Source organism: Manis javanica, chromosome 9 (assembly GCF_040802235.1).
Source record: "Manis javanica isolate MJ-LG chromosome 9, MJ_LKY, whole genome shotgun sequence".
In the NCBI taxonomy this organism is placed as follows: domain Eukaryota; kingdom Metazoa; phylum Chordata; class Mammalia; order Pholidota; family Manidae; genus Manis; species Manis javanica.
The window spans coordinates 51,343,370-51,365,135 of record NC_133164.1 but is presented as its reverse complement, the minus strand read 5'-3'; the positions used below and the strand labels follow the sequence as shown (position 1 = coordinate 51,365,135).

At 45.6% G+C, this 21,766-nt stretch overlaps 1 protein-coding gene across 1 annotated transcript; it reads right to left on the bottom strand.

Moving 5' to 3' along the window:
* Positions 1 to 9,022: 9,022 nt before the first annotated feature.
* RGCC (regulator of cell cycle) lies at positions 9,023 to 21,312 on the bottom strand. Its single transcript, XM_017671060.3, has 5 exons — positions 21,103 to 21,312; positions 20,463 to 20,648; positions 12,420 to 12,527; positions 10,626 to 10,688; positions 9,023 to 9,417 (listed from the first exon to the last, which is right to left on the bottom strand). Exons 1-5 carry the CDS (start codon positions 21,149 to 21,151, stop codon positions 9,410 to 9,412), a joined length of 414 nt encoding a protein of 137 aa, XP_017526549.1. The 5' UTR covers positions 21,152 to 21,312; the 3' UTR covers positions 9,023 to 9,409.
* Between the last annotated feature and the right edge of the window lie 454 nt (positions 21,313 to 21,766).

Below are 21,766 nucleotides of genomic sequence, written 5' to 3'. Positions count from 1 at the left end.
CCTGGACCCTAACAGCTGAGGACCAAGCTAGGTGGCTGCCAGATGGGCTGTCTGTACTGCTTCGTGTCTGAAGAAGCTGGTTCTGTGTACTTCTCCAGGTAATTTCTGCACTTCATTCTTTCCACATATTCCCTGGGCCTAGCCTGGGAAGCGAAGGAGAGCCCTGGAGCTTTTACTCCTCAGGCCAGCCTCAGTAAGTCATGTGCTACCATGACAACACTGACCACAGCTCTGGGGTTATTGGGCATTGCCTGGAAGATGAATGAAAACACCAGGCTTCACTGACAAGGGACAAAGTCTCGGAAATTTCTGCCTCATCAGAGTCCCCAGGAAGCCAGCCTCTGAGCCTTGTGCGGCAGGAGGCTGACTAACCCAGATCTTTGCTGGGGAACCAGCTGGTGTGACAGGAGCATGAGCTTGACACAGATGAACCCAGGTGGGGTCCTGTCCCCCCACTCTCAGCTGCTACGACCGAAGCCTTTGCTTCCTTGTCCGTGAACTGGAGATGCCGACACCTGCCTTGCTGGGCTGCCCTGAGACTGAGACGGGAGCACCACGTCAAGTGCCTCACGCACTGTCTTGTTATAGTTGGCACTGGATGCCCGCCATGGGGCCCTCCCAGAGCTTTTCTTTACAAGCTTCTGAGGGGGCCCACTTAGCTTTGTATTCACATAAACATCCCTCCTAAGCAGCCCTCTTTGAAGATTTCTCTATACTCCTTAAATGCAAGATTTGTCTATTTAAATCCCAGAACAGGATGTCTTTGCTTTTGGAAACCCCAGTGTGACCTCTGAGGCTATCATGCTGCCCTAGAAAGGGCACAGCTCGTGTAACAGCCACCTCACTCCTCGGCACAGATGAGATGTGAAATGATGACTTTAGGCAGAGCCCAGCCTGGGTTCTCGTTTTAAGCCTGCTCTGCAGACTGTGCACAGGGGCACCAGCTCCTGCCAAGTTCAAGCGCTAAGGTGGAATTCAGTTCCCTAAAATAGGACAGCTCAAGAGGCCTGCAGCAAGGCCTGGAAGGAACCACCACAGGGTGGGAAAAGCCTTAGAGGTCAAGGACCTGCCCCTGCCTTCAGAAGGAGTCTTCCCTGTATCCTTGTAGACAAATGATAATCTACCCTTCCAAAGCAAAGGCTTCAGATGAAAGCAAACTCCAGCCTTCCTGCATGCTCGCCACCAGATGAGTGTGTCCAACGTGGACTGGATGTACCAGGATTCCTTGTCCATTGCTGGTGGAATAGTAAGCAGGTGGCCTCTCTGAAGGAGCATTAAATTTCCATGCAGTCTTTTAGAGAAGCAGGACAATGTCACGTAGCCTTTTGAAATGGGGGGTTTTATCCAGACCCCCACACCTCCCTCCCCTCAGACCGTCTCCAGGGTGTCTGTGTCTGTCTTGGGTAGTGCTGCCAATCAGAGACTCAGAAAAACAACTGTTCAAGCTCCGAGCAAAGAACAGGCCAGGTGTCTACCTTTCTAAGAGAAATAAAGTGGCGATTGTCTAGCACAGACTCTCAATTAGAAGAAAATGCTAATTCGACCCTTCGGATAGTGTTAGTGTATCTGCTTCTTTTTTCTTCCCAGAGGGAAAGCAGGTTTGCCTTTAAAAACGAGACTTACTATGGCATGAAAAGAATTTTGGACCTTAGGGATTGAAAAGGCAGATTTCACACAAAGAAATCTTACTGCTTTGGTTTCTCAGATCACAAATCCCATACGGTTGTGGGCATTCTGAAAAACACCATTCAGCAGCCTGCCAAGGAGGAACAATCTCTTCACTTTCTCAGCCAACTTTTAAAAATTAGAGAAGGATCCAGAGTTGTTTTCCACATGCCCCAGGATGCACAGGGCCGTGGCCAAACCTGTTTTGTAACCTCTCTGAAGGCAGGCTCTGGTCTTAGCTCAGTGGGCTTCCTCACTCAAGGTGACCTCCCTCCCCAGGTGCGCTCTTGTCTGCAGGCTCCCTTCTTTGCCTGCCGGCCTTACTTACGCAACTTCTCTTATCTGCACAGGAGCAATTGGTAAGGAAGCGCCTTCTGGACGCAGCTAATCTCTTCATCAGTCCTAGGTCACTTGAGATTATGATGGTTAATTATACTTTGGGTTTGGGGAACTCATTTTCCCCATGGAACATTTACGTATCTGATTTTACCTTCCTGAAACTTTTTTGTCTGAGAAACACAATGTTTGGTCACTTAACCCTTTGATCCTAGGATCAGTTTTTTAAAAAACTGTTGCAAGCTCAACTAGATGAGCTTTTTCTGTATCAGCCTAAGGAATTACAGCCAGTGGGGGTCAGAGCTGGGACAAGGGATCAGATGTCAGCCCTCTCCTATTTGGAAGATGTGCTACCCACCCACCTTCCAGAATGATCCTGAACTCCATATTCGTTTAAGTTTCCTTTCCTTTGAGTCTGCTCACCTAGCAGGAGCCTGTCTGAGTAACTCACCCTGTTACCCAAATTCTTCTGTGGCCCATGAGTTATTCTGGAAACTTACCCCACACTCCCCTTCCCTAAGCAGGGGCAGTTCCCTCTCTCAGGATCCCTCCCATAAGGATGGTGAGTCTGCTGGTTCCTTCCCCACCGACAGGAGCCCCCTTCCTGCAGCTCCAGGCCTTACATCTAGATACCCTTGACAAGTGAGGGGTCACACTCTGCGCCTGCCCCTCCCAGACCTGTTCTTGGCTGGGTAGGGGCTTCCTTTGGCTTAGAATCCACAATCAAGCCCTGACTTTTCTGGTTCCAGAAAAGGCTCTGGCCTTAGGCCCAGGACAGCGGGTCACACGCCTCCTGGGAGCACATGGAAATGGGCCCTTCCCATGTGATGCATGAAAACTCAGTTACAAAGGTAATCCTGTTTTGAAATGTTAACAAGCAAGGACAAGCCCATAAGAAGGAGGGCTGTCCGGCCCCCGGAGGCAGACCCTGCTATTACCCCTAAGCCAGTCTGGCAAGCAGGTCAGCACCAGATCCTCCAAGGGCCCTGCCTTCTCTGATGGGTCTTCTGTATCAGGGCCCGTATCTCCATCTCTCCCCTTCTAACTAATTCATAACACACACACACACACACACACATGTGCACATACATCCACACAGGCACATAAGCATGTAAGCATAAGCACTCAGGTACACATAATGCATGCATGCACACATTTACATATACACAGTGTGCTAACACAATGTTCTGTCCACAGAGCAGCCCAGAAAATTTTACTGATTTTAAAATCCTGAGTATGAGGAGAAGGTATTAATATGCGTCCTGGTCAGGGTCAGCATATCATAAAATGTCTCCCTGGAGTGACTAGGAGGATGGCCTCTTTCCCCTGCTGCTAATCCTGGTGCCTGAAGTTCCACCATTAGACAGTCATTCCTTTTGGCTTCAAAGTTCTCTCAGTCTTTAGAGGTTCCTTCTCCCCAGTAAATTATAAGTAACTGCAGAAAGGACTATTATGGGCCCCCAGCACCAGTCTTGGCCGTGGTCAAGTTTTCAGAAGCTTTGGGAGGGTGGGAGCAAGGCTCTGGAGAAGGAAAAGCACAGACTTGTAAGAGGGGGGTGGCCCAGTGAGGGGACAGAGGAAATAGGCAAAGGAGCAGCCCCCAGACACTGCCATGCCCAGCCGACCTGGGCTTTGGAAGAGGTGAGAAGTTTCACTCATTCAATCAACAGGTATGGACTGAAGCACTTACAATGTGTCAGGCTCCATGCCAGGCCCTGGGGATACTGTGGCAAGCCAAACCAGAAAGGCTCCTTGCCTTCTTGGAGCTTATGGGCCACCTGCAGAAGAGTGAGGAGAAATTAACCAAAAAATCACACAAATGAACATGCCATTGTAAACCCAGATGAGGGCACTGGAAGAGGGCTTTATAAGACCAGCACCAAGAAACCGTGCAGACTGGTGGGCCAAGAAGGTTTTCTGAGAAAGTGATGCTTGAGCTGATCCTAAAGACATAGAATTAACTAGAAAAACAGAGAAGAGTGGGCATTCCAGACAGAGAGAACTATGTGTGCAAAGGCCCTGTGGTGAAAGAAGCCATCCAATACTGCCATTTTGCATAATTCTTAACCTTCAGTAAACTTTGAACTTGAAGGAAAATGTTCTCTTCTAAAAATGTGCTTCCCTTTCCCTTTCCCCTTCCACTTAGCCCTGCACTTAAATCAATACCAAGTGACACAGAGTAGGTGAGCTGTGCAGAAGAAAGCCTTAAAAAAACAAAAGTTGCAGACAGCAGCTATGACAGCCATTTCCTGTTTGGTATCTGTCACCACAAACCTTCTTAGACAAATAAATTAGCACAGGAAAACATTTTGGAGAAGGGTGTGGAAGAGATACATATGGAGCAACCAAGAAAAATGTCCCATCTGCTTTTCAAAGAGGCACATCTTCTATAATTGATCTTCGCAATGACCCCGGAGATAAGGACTCACACCCTCACTTTATCAATGAGGAAACAGAACCTCTGAGAGGAATGTGAACTTACCCAAGGTCACCCAGACAGAGTGGCAAGGTAGGAGTTTAACCTGGTCTAGTTTGAAAGCCTGCTTTCTCCCCCTTTTCTCTATCCCCACCCAGAGGGATATCTCTGCAGAGAGACCTCCTCAGGGCCCCCATCACCACCTTCTGCCCCTCAGCTCAGACGTCCCTTCTCACACTTAGGGCAGATGTACCCTGTAGCCAGCCTCTGTCAGAATCCCTGAGAAGAGGTCCCCACTGGTCCCTCTGTTCCACCCAAGGCTGGCTGCTGTGTGAATATTTAGGCTGGCACCTGAGCCCCTCACTCTGAGCATGTGTCACATGCTTTGTTTTGTTCTGCTTTGCTTCAGCTATTTCTCCCATAAGTTAGAAGAGAAAATTCCCGAATTCAAAACCATACTAGTCACATCCTACCAGCTCTATATACTCAATATCTTGTCTTGTTCTGTTCCAGAAAAGCCCCACTGGCTGACACTCTCCACATATCAATCAAGCAGTTTGCAAGAGCCATGCTGTCAGCACTCAGGTCTTAAAGGAGATGAAGTGTAGTAGACCCCCCTGCAGTGAGAGTACCTGCAGCGGCACCTCCCAGCCACGGCCAAGAAACTCTAACATGTTGTGGATTATTGGTAGCTTTACCCACCAAAAAAAAAAAAAAGAAAAAGAGTATGTCCTTTGGCCCCAGGATTTCTCAAAGCTTTTGTTGTTCTGCAGCAGAGATGACTGGTTATTCTCCTGTACCCATTCTCTTTGTCTTTCTTTAGCAACAGAGCTCTCACATTTAAGTGGAGCACATATCTGCCCAGCAAGAGACTTTTTTTCCAAGCACCCCTTGCAGCTGGGAATGAGCATTTGACTGAGATCTAGACAAGGGGATGAGCAAAAGAAGTGATTTGTGTTCCCTTTAGTCATGTCATTGAAAAACAAGCTTGTGCTTGACTAGCCTTTTTCCCTTTATGCTGGCTGGGATATAAATGTGATGACAAGAACATGAGCAGCCACTTTGGACAAGACAGCCACTCACCCAGCCCTGAACTGCTCACCTCAGAGGTGTTAGTGAGAAACTTCCATCTTGCTTAAGCCACTATATTTTGAGTTCTCTGATCCATCAACTTTGATTGAACCCTAAGTAACTTATGTACTAACGTACATAAAAAATCTCTAAGTGGGGTACCTATTATGCAGCACTTTTCAAGCACACATGACCTTAACACCTGTTTTTCAAAACAGTTTAGCAATGTGCACCTTGAAGTGTATCTTGAAAACAATGGTAGCACTTATTTCAACATTCCCAGAGCCCCAAGCTCTGACTCAGCCCACAGCCTGCTTGTCCTTAGTTATGCATCCACCAAAGGTTTATCCAGCACAAACTACCCTTGCCCCAATACTTCCCTAAATGGGAATCTACTTCTTTTCCCCAAACCACTGACCTTAACCCCATAACAGGCCACAAAGCTACTTATCTTGGGCTTCTAACTTTTGGAGTCCAGGTTCCAGGAGATCATAAAGAAAGAGCTGCCAAAATGCAGATAGATACTCAATTCCAGAAGAGGCCAGTAATAAAAGTTATAATGACAGTCAATAGCCACTAGTGTCCTGGTGAAAAGAGATTTATCCAAAGCAGATAAAGATGCCTAAACATGAACAAGAGACAGTTCCAGGTAAGGAAAACAATATGTTTAGAAAACAAGTCAATGGCTCATTTGATTAAAAAAAGAAAATATTCCCACAGTTAACATCATACTTAATAGTGAAAGACTATAAGCTTTTCCTCCAAGATCAAGGACAAGACTAGGATGTGCCCTTTCACTGTGTCTTTTCAATGCTATACTGGAAGCTCTATCCAGGGTAATGAGGCAACAGAAAGAATTAAAAAGGCATTCAGATTGGAAAGGAAGAAGTAAATATTATTTCTATTTGCAAATGGTATGATTTTGTATATAGAATCCACAAAAAGAAAAAAACCTATCAAAACTAATAAATACAACAAGGTCGTAAAATACAAAATCAATATACAAAAATCAAGTGTATACACTAGCAAGGAACAACCTGAAAATAAAATCAAGAAAACAGTTACATTTACAACAGCATCAAAAAGAGTAAAATACTTAGGAATAAATTTGACAGAGGAAGTGCAAGATTCATACATTGAAAACTACAAAACATAGTTGAAAGAAATTAAGAAGACCTAAACAAACTGAAACACATTTCATGTTCATAAACTGGAAGGAAGGCTTAATATTGCTACAGAGGCAATACTCCCCAAACCAATATAAAGTCAATGCAATCTCTATGAAAATTCCAGCTGCCTTTTTTTGCAGAAATTGACAAGCTGACCCTAAAATTTAAATGAAAATGCAAGAAACCCAGAACAGCCAATAGTATCTTGCAGAAGGACTCACAATTCCTGATTTCAAAACTTACTGTAAAGCTATAGTAATAAGACTGTGTGGTACTAGAATAAAGATAGATATATTGATCACCAAAATGGAATTGAGTCCATAAATAAGCCCCACACATTTATAGTCAATTGATCTTGCAACAAGGGTGCCAACACAGTTCAATGGGGGAAAAAATAGTCTTTTCAACAAAAAATGTTATGACAATTGGATATTTACATGCAAAAGAATGGAGCTGGATCCCTACTTCATGTCATATACGAAAATTAATACAAAGGACGTCAAAGACCTAAGTGTAAGATTTGTATAAAAGGAAACATGAGTAACTCTTGAATTAGGTAATGGTTTCTTACATATGACATTAAAAGCACAGTGACAAAAGAAAAGCAGATAAATTGGACTTCATAAAAATTTAGAACTTTGTACTTTAAAGGGCACTAACAAAAATTGAAGAAAACCTACAAAAAGCAGAAAATACTTGCAAATCAAAAATGTGTCTGATAAGGGACTTGTGTACAGAACACATAGAAAATTCCTACAACTCAACAAAAAAAAGACAGCCTTTTAAAATGGCAAAGGATTTGAAGAGACATTTCTCCAATAAGTACAAAAAAAGATGCTCAACTCATTAGTCATCAGGTAAATACAAATCAAAACCACAATAAAGTATCACTCTACAGCCACTAGGATGGCTATATTCCAAAAAGTGGACAATTACAAGTGTCAACAAGGATATGGAGAAACTGAGACTCTCATATGTTGCAGCTGTAAATCAGTAAAATAATGCAGCTGCTATGAAAAAGTTTGGCAACTCATCAAAAAGTTAAACACAGAATTATCGCATTACCTAGCAATTCCACTCCTTGTTATAGACCCAGGAGAAATGAAAAGAATATGCCCACACAAAAACTTATAAGTGAATCTTCATAACAGCATTATTCATTAGCCAAAAAAATACAAACAACACAAATGTCCCTCAGCCAATAAATGGATAAACAAACTATGGTGTATCCATACAGCAGATTATTTAGTCAGTCATAAAAAGTAATGAATACTGATTCATATACAACATGGATGGACTTTGAAAACAGAATGCTAAGCGACAGAAGTTTGGCATGGAAGGCCACATATTGTATGATTCCATTTTACGAAATATCCAGAAGGGACAAATCCATAGAAACATAGAATTATTTAGTGGTGATGGTTGCAAAACTCTGTGAATTTGCTACAAACCACTGAATTGGAAGCTTTAAAAGGATGAATGTTAGATTATGTGAATTATATCTCAATAAAGAAATAAAATATTTGGAGTCAATCAAACCTTTCCCAGACACTTGGGAAAAATGAAAGGTTTGAAAAGACCATTCAGTTTTCCAGTTCCTTAAAAAACCAGGACAAATATAATAGTTCACTTTTTAAGATATAAATATAATTATAAAGCAGTTATGTTTTGGCTTTGTGTCCTATAGAGACATAAGGATTGGAGTTTTTAAATAACTTAATTCCTATTACCAAAGTAAGGCCTAGTTATTTTAAAGTTTTAATGATAGAAAAGCATAGATAAGAAAATTATGAACTGTCCTGTTTTTATGCCTCTCCCTATCCTCCACGAAGGTGGGTGGGAGAAGGCGTCACTGGCTTCTACATGCAAAGTCCACCCTATGGAAGGCCTTGTGTTTGGACCCTCCTGCCCCACTGATACCACCTGAACATGAGCGCCAAAGCCAGCACCATCAAATCTTCCTTTACACCCAGGTCTTACAAGCACACCATCATTAAGTCCGCTGGCTGCCCCAACCTTCCCTCATATTTAAGTCCTGGTTTTTTACTACAACTGGTATTTCCTCTAAGAAAAGAGTCCATGGCACTTAAAAGGTGCTAAGATGTGAGGAGAGTGGAGATAGAAGAGAAACCCAACTTCCATTAAAACCATAATCCTCAAATTAAAATTTCCCATTAATCATATGCCAAAATTTCCCTCTAGAGTGCTGAACGAGTTTCAAAGCAACACTTTCTTAAAATCATATTTGGCAGCACCAAAGGTTCTTGTTAGAAGTCAAAAGGTGTGTTATTTGCCACTAGAATAGTATTTGAATGGAAACATCTTGAAAGATATAAGGAGGGAAAAAATGGAAGCTTACAGAATATAGACTCCAGTTCAAATTTTATTTGCATACAAAAATATATTATACTGGGAAAAGCATATTACTGTTTCCAACTATACATAATTAATTACAAATATTTCATTAAAGCACTTTAAATTACAGGAAAGCTATGTTTTAAGAGAAAATACAATATTAGTATGGGTTGTTCTAATATGCTGCAAGCAGGTAAAAAAGTCAGTTTCACTGTCTAAACTGCCCAGAGCTAAGTCTAAAGGCTGGTTTTAGGATAAGCCTGAGAATGGCCTGGTGGTAGGTGAGCTCTCATGTCTGTCCCCTCCAGCAGCAAATTCTACAGCCGATTTTACTGGGTGCTTAGAGTTTTCTGAAGCTTTTCCCTTATGATGAAAGGACCCAGAGCTTCTCCTTGTTTCACATACCTGTAAGTAGGAGATAAATAAGGTTATCCACTCTCAGACAGGTATCAAAGCACCAAACTTAATGGAAGGCTTCCTACATAATGGATGTTTGATCAACTTGTATGACTGGACAACCAGCTACGACTTCCATGAAGTAGACAAGCTTGTTACATGGGTCAAATACAAATTGTGCTGCAATTACAATATTCTCTGTCAAAATAGGCTTTGGACTTGTGATGCAGGATGGCAGAGCATGTAATAAAATGGGCAATAAAATCTTCAAGTGAACATAGAACACACAAGAACTTTCTACCTAGTATTTAAATCTGTCTAAAAGAATATTAAGAAGAGTTATTTTCAATAACAAGCTCTGGACTTAATTTTTCAGATTTTACCTGCAGAGTATAGCAAAAAATATTTCTTATGCAAAATCAACTCTTTCATTGAAAAATTAAGAGGCTAGGACACAATTCTCCAAGCCTGCTCTGGTACTGCACAAGGCCCCCCAAGAACAGAGTTGCTGAAATTTTTATCCCAGAAGGGATAGCTGATCCTTCTGGTTTTGCAATCCTGTCCTTTTGAAAAAGGGTATGTTGACTGATTCCTAGGGTACCTTCTTCTAGACCCCCCACTGCAGTTAGGATCTAATATCTACAGTTCCCAGCACACAAAACAAACAGAGAACCATCAGCGTAAGTGCTAAATGGGAATCAAGGCATTGCCTAACTTAATGCAGGTCTTTCAATAATTTGCATGGATTTTTGGTTACAAGGACTCCCCAGACCAATTCTCACTGTTGGGACCCAACCCTCTAGAAGTCAGACCTCACCAAACCTAGGAAAATTTCTCCACCATGGGACAGAACCCTCTGGCTGGTCAGCATAATGCTGGTGTGGTCAACTGGCTCACTTCTCTGAAAAGCCCAGCAGGCCACCATGATGGCAAAGCTCCAACCTTGTTCTAACTGCTACTTTAATCTCCATTTTCCAAACAAAATGCCATTATTTGCTGGTGCCTGTTCTCACTGTTTGGGAAGGCACATGATCTATTTTAACCCAAGCTTATTCTCAGAATTTCTTTCTTAGCCACTAGGGTCCTGTTTCTGAACCTAAAAAACCCTCATGGTGTAACTTCCCACACCCCCCCAGGGCAAGCTGGTAAACGTTAGAGCACTTTATCAGAAGAGCTGGTTTTCTCTTTGATTTTTTTAATACCAGGCATGTACTCACTTGCTAATGTTCTGTCAAGATCAGCAATAAAGTCTTCTAGCTCTTTTGTGTCTCCTAGTTTGGCTGAAAAACAAGAGTTGGAGTCCAGTTTCCATATCAAAGACAACAGATGACTCCCATATTTCCCAGGATTATGTGAGCCCATTTTGCACCTCTCTCCAGAAATTTTATTGAGTGTCCTGTATCAACTAGGTGTCTGCTTCAATTTTTACTTACAGTCAACTTAGAAATGTATTCAGAAGACAAGTTTAAATGTTTCATTCTAGTTTAGTTCGCCATCCCCTCTCCCACCCCCAAGCCCCACCCCAGCAAACTGGAAAAAGAATCTCCCTTCACTGTCTTAAAGTTTGATGAGGGAGAGTGAGGGACAGGGAAGGAAGATTAAAAGTTTTGAGTTCTCAATTGTGTAAGATTTATCAGTCAAAAACACTCAGCAAGCACGGCGCTGTGCAGAATGGACGCCCAGAGCCCGTTAAGTCCTGCTAACCCTGTCCTCTGATGTGTTCTTGTTGTGCTATCAAACACTGCCCCATCCGAGGCCCGACAGCAGGCAACGAATGGTGAGCCGGTAGTGTTCCTCACCAAAATGGTACAGGGAAGAAGACCTTAGGCTTGCGGGTCCCAAACAACCTCTTCCCACCCAGGTGCCAACCCAAAGTATGAAATCCTTACCCTGACTGTTCTCTCTACACCCTGAGATACATACTTTTTTCTGTATATCTACATTTTTCTGGAGAGGTCATCATTCATGCCTTCTCTGAAATGCACTACTTCCTATTTTCATGAACCCCTGCTGGCTGCATATAGCTCATTATTCTCAGTTTTTCAAGTCAGTTTGTCATAGGGTTCTTTCCACTCTTTAATTTCTACCGCTACCGAAAAGCAGGATCACGTAGCAATTCGGAGCACCTTTTAAACCACTTTCTAGACTGCTCTGTCTCTCTGAATTCAATAGATTCATTATAGACAGAGGGCTGGACAATGGCAGAGTCCCCAGTGGCTGCTAACATTGCTATGTTGAGAGGAGACTTTTAAAATAGCTCTTTTGAAAAAGAGGGAAATTCTGCCTAACTGTCAGAGAAAAGTGACAGAATCTTCATATTTCTTTTTAATTATGTTCCATATTTATTGTATTCTGCAACTATTTTCAGCAAGTATAATGTTTCTTAAGGAAAAAACGCTTTCTATTTTCAAAAGGGCATTTGTCCAAAATAACAGAACATTCAGCTCTCTAGCTGGAGACACTATATTAGTTCCAAAAAATGAGAAGCTGCTCATAAATCTTTAAAACTGGTTTAGGTCTATTAATATCACAGGAGAAACAGGCTGGAGCTGCTATTTTGAATCATGTTAGATCATTGCTTGTGAAATAATGATTTCCCCACATAATTGCTAAATTGGTCATCTGAAAGCATCAAGAAAATAGTTGATGCAATCAAATGGATCCTACTTTCTGCAAAGCCTAACTGCTGAGTTTTAGCTTCCAGATCCAACCAGTCTGGTTGGCACAGTCTTGATTATACCACAAAGAAAGTAGAGTCTTGAGTCTACAGGGTTTCTTTCTCCCTATGAATGTGGCTTCCTGCCCCCCAGTTACCTGAATTCATTTCCACACTGATCAAAATGCTAATAACAAATTCCACTTCTCAGTGAACTGTACTAAGATAATAATCTCATCTATTTGTTTTGCACATTTGGGAAAGACCAGTTAGCAATAAGGGTGACAGCAGACGAAACTGAGAAGGAGAAAGGCATAAGGAAGCAAAAAACCCCTCACACTCCCTCTGGACTCACCTTTCCGAGGAGTGATTGTGGGAGAGAGCAGAGCTGGAGTGGAGTCTGATGGAGAATTCAGTTTTTCATCACTGAAGCTGAAGCTATTCCTATAAAGTGATTCTGCACCTTTCAGGAGAGAAAACAACTCATTAGAAAGTTTTCAGTCTATAGTCTCTTGATAACCAACAGCTTATTTCGAACAAGAACACAGTTGTAAAGAAAATAAGTTGATTTCCAGATTTTATATTTATGCCCCAAAATGATTTGCGGTAGGAGAGTGTGCCTCTGTATGCGTGTGAGTGTGTGTCTCCACTCAGGCATACCTAAGGCCCCTGCTCCCCTAAAAAAAGAGGGGTGTGATAGGACCATCATGACCAGACCAGCCCCCTTTGCAACACACAGGAGGAGCTACTGCCTAATGACAGCTAAGTCAGTGCTTGGTGGATGGCTCCTGGCTTGGGATTTTAGACATAAGGAATCACCCTTCCTGAAAAATGTCCCTTCTACCCTCATAACCCCCTAAAATAGAAACAAAAGGTCGGGTCCCAGGACTTAATCCTCTCTGCCTGCTCAAGAGAGAGTCTTCATCATGGTCTCCCTGAAAGCTTACATTCTGGGGATAAGCTAGAGCGCCCAACTTAAAGACATTTTCTCCTGGAGGTTGTCCATTACAGACACTTCAAGGGGCTCCATGGCTTCCTGTGTTGTCATGCCCCTAAAGACCAGAGGGAGAGCCAGGCAAGCTTCCAGAGCAGGGTGGCACTGGGCACTTAGGGAACCAGCTCAAGCTCCTAAGGACTTGCGTGCCCTTGCACAAGACAGCATCTCTGGCCTCAGCTTACCCATCAATATCATGGGAAGATGGGCTAAATAATCCTTAAAGTCCTTCCAGCTCTGAAGGTCTGTGATTCTATTTCTTTAAGGCCTGTCAGTGGGGAGGAAACCAAACCTCAGTGAGCCCAGCCATGTGGCTGTGACAAGAAAGGAGCTGCTGGTTGAGCAGCATTGACTCAAAGATCTCAAAGGCAGAGCAGGCGGTGGAAGCAGGATGTGGCCTCTGAGGTCAGAAGGAACAGTCTTCCTGGTTAAAGCGAAACACCAAGCCAGCCCAGGCTGAGGCTCAGATGAGCTCTGGAGAGGCTGCTCAGGCGCAAAAGGGGCAGCTGAACCAGGAAGGCCTGGCCGGGCCCTGCTTCTCTTTGGATTCACTCACTTTTATCCAATTACCTCCAGCTCAGGAGAGAGCAAAAATATCTTTTTTTTGTTCCCCTTAACTCAAAATGAATGACTAAGTTACAAAGGATATGCCAGAATAAAAAGGGTTTTCAGAAGCACATGTTTCTGGTCCCAAGAGAATTCATATAAAAGACTGCTACAAGTGCTCTGACACGGCACCTGGCTCCCTTCTTGCCTCCCTCCTCCAATCCGGAGGCCCCTATGCCACCTTGTCTTCCTGGCCTACACACCCGTCATCCACTTTTCCCAGCCCAATCCTCACAATCTTTTCTTCCTTCAGAGGTCTAGCTCAAGTCACCTAAAAGAACCACAATCGTTTTTCAGTTCAATGATGAACACCTACAGAGATCCGAAATACTGAACCTCACGCTTACCTTTCCTCAAAAATATATTCCCTAAAATACTGATCCTTTGAAAGAAGAATTAACTAAATTTGAGAAACTCCAAGGACTCCTAGAGATTCCTATTGTATATTCTCACTTTAGAAGTCCCCCCGAGAAGCCTTGTCATAGAGAAACCCACTTAGCCCTATTTCCCAAGCTCACTTAACCATGGGACACTTTTTTGTGTAGCACCCTTGTAAGATTTCTCAGGACACTTGTACTCAGTGGAACCCAACTTGAGAAGCCCCTCTGCCTGTTTGCCATGTCAGCCAAGCCCACCTCTAGAGCAGTCTGGATTTTCCCAAGGGACAGCCTTTCCCCTACATATAGGAAGTGGCCAGTCTATTGTACACCCACAGCAGAGTGTCACTGTTTGCCACCACTCAAGAAGGAGGAGAATCTCCACAAATAGAAACTGAGAAACTTGTGAGGAAAAGATGAGGTGAGACTTAGAGCAGGAAAACCACAGAGGGCCCTGGGGAGGCAGGCCTGTGTCCACACTCCTGAGCCGGAAGGAAAGAATACAAGGTCTTTGGCACATCCCTTCTGGCTCTAAAGGACAGCTGAGAGCATCACCCCATCACCGGCACAGAATGCCAAACCCAGAGACTCATGGGCCCAGATCCTGGTGGCCACGCCTTTGGTCTCTATCTCCCTGAAGCAGGTGGCCCTGGAGAGCCAGTTTCACCACCACACCTCCCCCAACTCCAGCCTGCACCACAGCCCATGCCCTGCCTGTGGACTGCACCCCTATTCTGCCCCAACTCTCCAGCAATTGAAACACCAGCCAGCCCAGGCTGAGGCTCCACATATACTCATCCTTTAGGAGGCAGAAAACACACACAATTTTACTTTACAGGCAAGTAGACCAAATGTCATTGGGTTTTAGGGGAGGAATAATCTAGGCAAAGAAACACCATTGCAAAAAATGCTTTTTTGATCCCAGTATTTTTTCCAAACTCACAATACATAGACAAATTGACTGTTATTGGACTGATAAATTCAGTTGCAAACCCAAGTATTAAAATAATTGAAAGTTGCCTCTTACTGCTAATAAACATGTTACTCCCACAATGAAGGAGAGAAAAAAACACTAGTTACAATATCAGTATCTATATATATATATATACAAACACACATACACCACACAGAGGCATGTCAACATAGCATATGTTCACTTCCCCACCTGCCCTCTCTCCCCCCATGCTCCTGCCCCCCTCAACCACGCGCACACACACACTCACAAGTACACATTAGCTCGCATATTGTGTCACTGCCACACCTTAATTCCTCTTTCTATGAGTTCCAGTGCACATCTGGTCCAGACCTGACTTCAGGCTCCAAAATGTTCAGCCAGCCATTAAGAGGAAATGAATGCCTCAGCATCCAGAGCCAACCCTGCCCACATCTGAGTTCCACCCTGTGGTAATATTCGCATAATTCATGAACAAGGTGAAAAGGACACCCTCGAGAGCCCTAAGGTACCTTGGACCCAGGAGAAGCTGCCTCACAGAGACACGCAGGAGAAGTGGCCTCAGAGCCTTCATTTCTTCTCTTGCAGAAGCGGAATAGTAACCTATTTGCTCCATGTATGATACCTACAGTTTTCATCATTTTATTCTCAAACTTCTGGCTAAATGGAGGATGATATTTCCAGAAGAGGAAAGGTCACCACAGAGAATGATAAGAATCAAGATTCTGAGCCCAGGCTTCCTCCTCTTCTTCAGATAGTAGCAAAGTTCCTAAAGGCAGTTTCTCTTTAGAAGCGCCCTAGAACAAACCACCAACATGAGTAAAGCACACTCTAGTCTTCTCCACCCTTTATCCAACAGTGTTTCATTCCACAGACTTCTGCTAAGCCCCTACAATGAATGAGAGCTCATGCTAGGTGGTGTGCTGGATTAAAAAGCACGCAGAGCCTGACTTTCTGTCCTTTCACTCCCTTGGAACTCTAGTCCGTGCAAAATAACAACCAGTCGGTCTGATAAAAGCCCAGCAATGTGTTGGTGGCTGACAGCATACTAATGTATCAGTGCCCCACCCCAAAGCAGGTGCTGCTAATAGGGGCTCAAGGGACACATAACAGTGATGATTTGGGGAACCTTGACAGATGACAAGACTAGATATTTAGGGCTCTACAACGTCGACTTTATCAGTTCTAAAGCCCCATCTCACAAGCATCTCAAAGCCCCTTTGAGATATTAGAAAGGTAGTTGGCAAGTTTTAGTGTGCTGAAGCCAGGAACCTCCAATTTAGGACCAACTTTTTGAAGACACCATCAAGAGAAATTAAGCATATTAAATATACAAACATCTGACTTTAAGACCACCAACAGAGCTTGAGAAATTCAGCTGCAAAAACAGAGGCTTGTTTAAAAGACAGATATGCTTCTTTAGTAGGGGGTGGGGAGAAAGGTAATTTAGGGTTAGCACCACCACGTACTCCAGAGGGAAGTAAAACCACAGTGAGCCTTGCCCAGAGGTCCTGTAAATATAGAACAATCCCACATATTTAAGGCAAGCAAACTATAGTAATTAACTGGGAAAAAGAAAGCTTTAGACCTGCTTTCCTTTTGCCACACGGAATGATTGTGTGTGTGTGTGTGTGTGTGTGTGTGTGTCCCTCTGGATGCCTCTGCAGGTGTCCATCAGAGCAAAACCTGTCAGCCACCTGGAATTCCTGACCCAGTACCAGAGCCGCCTGAGGGGTACTAACTCTTCATTTTCCCAGGGCTAGAACAAGTTCAGGTTCTAGTCTCAGCAGCTCCTGCCCAATCAGCCAATATTGGGTCCTGCTGGCACCAGGTCCTGCTGGCACCAGGTCCATTAGGTCCCCTCTACCAGCGCCTTGCTGGGAGAGTCTAGGTGAAGATACACAGACATTCTAGGTCTTACACATGTTAAAGAAACCAGCTTCTCATTCCCTAAAATGGTCCTACAGTATTGTAATAGCCCTATCATGCACAGTAGACTTCAGATCTTTTCTGTTAAGTAACAAAACATTCCCCCCATCAAAGGGACAAAAAGGCATGTGAAACCCCAGCACAGCAAAGATGTAAGTTCATATCTTACTACACCGATGGACAGTGACTGCCGTGGGGTATGGGGGGGAGTCAGTAATAAGGGTGAATGTAATAATCACATTGTTTTTCTTGTGAAACCTTCATAAGAGTGTATATATCAATGATACCTTAATTTAAAAAAAAAGATGTAAGTTCATACCACCTTTTAAAGTTCAAGTTAATATTACAAACTTCTTACAAAATCAATCAGTGGAGATGTAAATGATCAACACATTGGTTAAAATTCAGTAATTATGAGTTAAACTTTCATTAAACACACAATTGAGAAATCATGGTGTGACTTCAGTTTTGAAAATACTGAGAAAATAATATATTATTTAAAATAAGTTTAAACCTGCCTGAGATGTTTACAATTCTGGAAGCTCCTAACCGCACTGCCCTTTTACTGCTATGGTAAAACTACTCCCACTACAGGGCCTGAGATCACCTGTCAGAAACCAAGCCTAAGGGAAAGACACAAGCTGACTGGGGCCAACCCCCACGCTGAATGCTGCTCCTAATGGGAAGGTATCCCGGATCGTTAAATTGGCCCCCTTCATGTCTTAGGACTCCCTGTGAGAACAGGAATCAGTATTTCATTATTAATATCTGTTCCTCTCTTGTATCTAAGTAACTTGCTTCTTTGGTGAAACAATGAATGTCTTTTTTCCTCCTTTGGATGCAAGCAACATAAATTTCTTTTTTAATGAGAAAAGGAAGGATTCTTCAAAAACCAGGAATGCTGTTTTGATCTGTCTTGTTAAGTGGGCACATCTTCAGAGTGAGAGAGCTGTAAAAGGGAGAGTGGAAATGAGGGCGCCACTGGTTTGTAGCTCCATACACAACACTTTCATGTGACACACTCACTCAAATGTGTCTGACCTATGTGATATATAGCATGGTACATATATACACATTTTAGTGTTTTCCTGGAAGCATTAAACAGAGCAAATATTTTCCTCCTAATTATGAGCTTAATGGGTATTTCTAACAGCACTGCGAAATAGCACCCTTTCAGTTTTGCAGCTGAAGAAACTGAGGACCACTCATCACCCAGGGCCCTGACAGGGCTCAGCCTGGGCTCCACCAAGCCAGGCAGGTGAGCAAGGCCTTAGAGAATGAGCCCAGGTGGTTCTGCCATTTTGACAGAAAAATGGAGATAACAGTGCCTATGTTATAGCATTGTGGTAGAGATCATGTGCAAGAACACACTGAAAGCACAGCAAAGAGATCGCTGGTAATAAGAGCTCATACATAAATAATAATAGTAACCCCCCCTCCCCAACAGTAGAAGCTTGGTGAGTGAGCTGCTTTTATTATCAATATACTGGTATGTCTCCCTTTTGGTGGAGTAAATTTCAGTAAGACCTACCTCTCTCAAACATTCTCTTCCACAGGAAAGCATTAAAGAGACAGCTGAGTATAACAAATGTCTGTGCTCAATTCTGAGTAGCAGGTAAGATACACATATTATGCTTCCTTAAGTAATTACTATTTAGATACACACCACTTCTATCAAGACTATTTCTAACCAGTCTAGTGGGGGGCAAACTACATGCTGAGTGAAAAGATTAATGTCATCTGAGCCTTCTTTATACCCTCCACATTACTTCTCTAACCACCAAGCTAAGGATTGGTTTAACAGTTAGCAACAAGAGCAGAAAGCAATATCCGCACACATACCCTAAGAAAAACTACAGACTATTCCAAGTATCTTCCCCAAAACTGTGAAGAATGTGTTTTGGGTGCTTTCTCTTTGAGGTCCCTGAAAACAGATCCCAGAGATGAAATCCTACCCGAAGGAGTTGCAGTCACCCAGGAATGGGCGAGCTCAGACCATATTCTAGCCAAACATGGCTGTGGTTTAGAAAGGAGCTGTTCTTTGCAGTAGAGCAGCACAGGACAGGTTGCCCCAGCTTTCTTTGCTGTGGGGGAGAGAATGTGTACTTGATGTAACTTGCTCCCTGCCCCAGTAGAAGGAACCATATTTAAGTTTGGCCACAGATATTGAGACAAATTTCAAAAATGTTTAGACTACCCTTTGACATTGAAAATAAGCGGTCTGGTCATTAGCAACAAAGTCCAAAAATACTAAACAGAAAATTAACAACACACTGTTCCATTCCCTTTCACCTCAAAAGCTGCGATTAGAGCTAAGCTTGGCCAGGGCTACCAAGGAAAGTCAAGCTGGAAGTCAAGTTTCTGACTCAAATTCCAAACAGGGTGTCAAGGGCCCTTTACCTCTTTTTAGGAGGACAGCTCATATTAAGTCTAGGACTGTATCTTTGCCCTGTAACAAGGAAGAGCTTCAACTTTCAAAAAAAGAGAATCACAAGGGAAGCCCATTGTTTTTACTTCCAGAGTCAAGGGCAGCAAAGAGGGTGACATTCAGGCTTATGACCTACCTAGGGAGTGAAGACTCAAGAATAACCGGGAAGAGTTTAAAACTCACTTTGAAAAATAAGTAATAAGGATTTGAAAACTGAAAATGACATATTGAAAAGTCACCAATTTGTTGTTTGACACCTAAACAGACAGCCATAATCTTTATAGGCCATTTGAGTTCTAGAAAAAAAAAAGTTGTTTTTCTTCTTAAAAGGTTGTTTAGGACAAAGAGACCCTGGGGTAGTCTCCATTACAAATAGTTTCCAAGCAAGTCCTCTGTGCCCATCTGCTCTCTAGCTCCCCCTCCAGACTGAGTGTGTGCTGGGGGGCGGCGGGTAAGAGGGTGGGAGCAGGGAGTGTCAAAGCCGCACAGTCTCCGTGTGGGCCCGCCCGACCAGGGACATTTTAGAAAATACTTGAACTCAGCAGCGCCAGGGATTCTTTCAGAAGTGCATGCAGTGGAACAGAAGTCTGGGGGCTCTGGGCCAGAACTAAGTGCAAGAAATTACTTTAAAAATCCCATGAACAGCAGCTTACGAAATCTTTCCTGGTTTCACAAAATGTTGGGCATTGTGCCCTCCCGTATACCCTCCCACCCCGATTCCTGTGGCACTTGCTCCACAGCCTCAGAAAGATCACTGCTGCGAGGGGGAAAAGGGGGAAGGAGTGGGTGGAGGAGAGGGAACTGTGTTACGGCCTGGCGTGGGCCCAGGGGTCCTGCCCAGCTGAGTCGGGGCGACCTGCCTAAGCCCTCCGGCCTTGGGACACCTGCGACGCCCTCCGGCGGCAGGGAGACCCGCCTGCCTTCCAAGCCCCCTTCCCGTGACCAACCCCGGGGGCCTTCCGCCCTGCGGGCGCCCCAGACCTTGGCTCAGCTTCGGGGCTACTCCGCTGGGCCCCTCCCCTCGCTTCCGGTCAGCCCAGAACTCCCCCCAGTAGGCGGCGGACCCGAGTCCCCAGGGCTCCGGGCACCTTCCCTGCTGCGGCCACACTCACTCTCCGAGTCGCTGAAGCCGCTGCTGTCGCTGACGCTGGCGCTGCTCCGCCGCTTCATGCGCTCCAGGTGCTCCTCGTAGTGGAAGTGGCGCTCGTGGAAGGGTGACGCGAAGTCGGCCAGCACCGCGTCGAACTCGCACAGCGCGTCCGTCAGGTCCCCGGGCGCCGCCGAGTCCAGGGCCGGGGCTGCGAGCGGGGGAAGCGGGAGAAGCGGGCTCAGGGGCTGCGGACGGGGCGTACTGCCGGGGCTAGGGGACCGCCGCTGCCCCGTGCCCGAGGTGTGCCGCCAAGTGACAGCCACGCTGTCTCTGCCCACTGCCTCCAGGCATCCTTCAATGCTCTCAACCGCCCCGCAAAGGGCTATTATCACGCCCATTTTACAGATCGGGACGCTGAGCCTCCGCCGAGGGGCGTGCAGGCCAAAGGCCACCCAGCGAGCCCACACGGCGGCGCTCGGCCCCACGCTCGCTGCCCGCTGCCCCGGTGCGCGTGGACCCCGGCGGCGGGGGAAAAAACGGGGTCAGGATGCGCGCGGGAGCGTCGCCCGGCGCCGGTTGCGGGGCTGAGCCCCCGGGGGCAGGGTCCCACCAGGGAGGACAGAGGCAGGCAGGGCCGGGGCACCGAGGGGACCCCCATTCACCTGCGGCCGCGGCGGCCGCCGGGCTGCTCTGCGCGGCCGGAGGCTTCATGGGCGGCTGGGGGCTCCCACGGGCGCTGCGCCCGGCCGCCGTCGAGTCCGGGCTCTCCGGGTCGCTGTCCCGCCCGCGCTCCCGCCCTGCGGACGCCTCGCCCTCGCCCGCTCGGTCCCGCCGCCTCCGGCGCCTCCCGCTCGCCCGCTCCTTGCCTCGCGTCTCCAGCCCCGCCGTCTTATAGCCGCGGGCGGAGGCGGGCCGGGGCGGGGCCGCGGGACCCGGCCGCCGGGTCTGTCCCTGCCGCGCACCGGGGACGCCCCTGTCGCCCGGGCGCCGCCCTCGCCACGCGCCAGCCCGGGAACCGCAGTGACGGGGCGGTGCCGGAGCCCGGGTTACAGCCCCAAATATTTACTCGCCGCTTTCCCTGGGCGCCCTCACCGCCCGCCACACCAACTTGTCTCTGGCGTCACCGGAGCCCCAAAGAGTTTGCGGGTGCTCCGAAGCTCCGCTGCTTCCTTGCGCGTGCTCTCCATCTCCCGGCGCCTCGGTTTCCTCCTCTGTGAAATGGAAATGCTGAGCCTCCCGGGCGGCTGAGAAGAAGGCAGCGGAAAGCCGCGGGAGGCCCAAACCGGCGTCGCACCCCACCTCCCCGAGGACTGTGGGCGGACGGAG

Coding starts and splice junctions, on each gene's coding strand:
- RGCC (XM_017671060.3), bottom strand. CDS start 21,151: ATGAAGCCTCCGGCCGCGCAGAGCAGCCCGGCGGCCGCCGCGGCCGCA. Junction 20,649..21,102: donor GGCGGCCGCCGCGGCCGCAG/GTGAATGGGGGT, acceptor CCCCGCTCGCAG/CCCCGGCCCTGGACTCGGCG. Junction 12,528..20,462: donor CGGCTTCAGCGACTCGGAGA/GTGAGTGTGGCC, acceptor CTCTCCTGAAAG/GTGCAGAATCACTTTATAGG.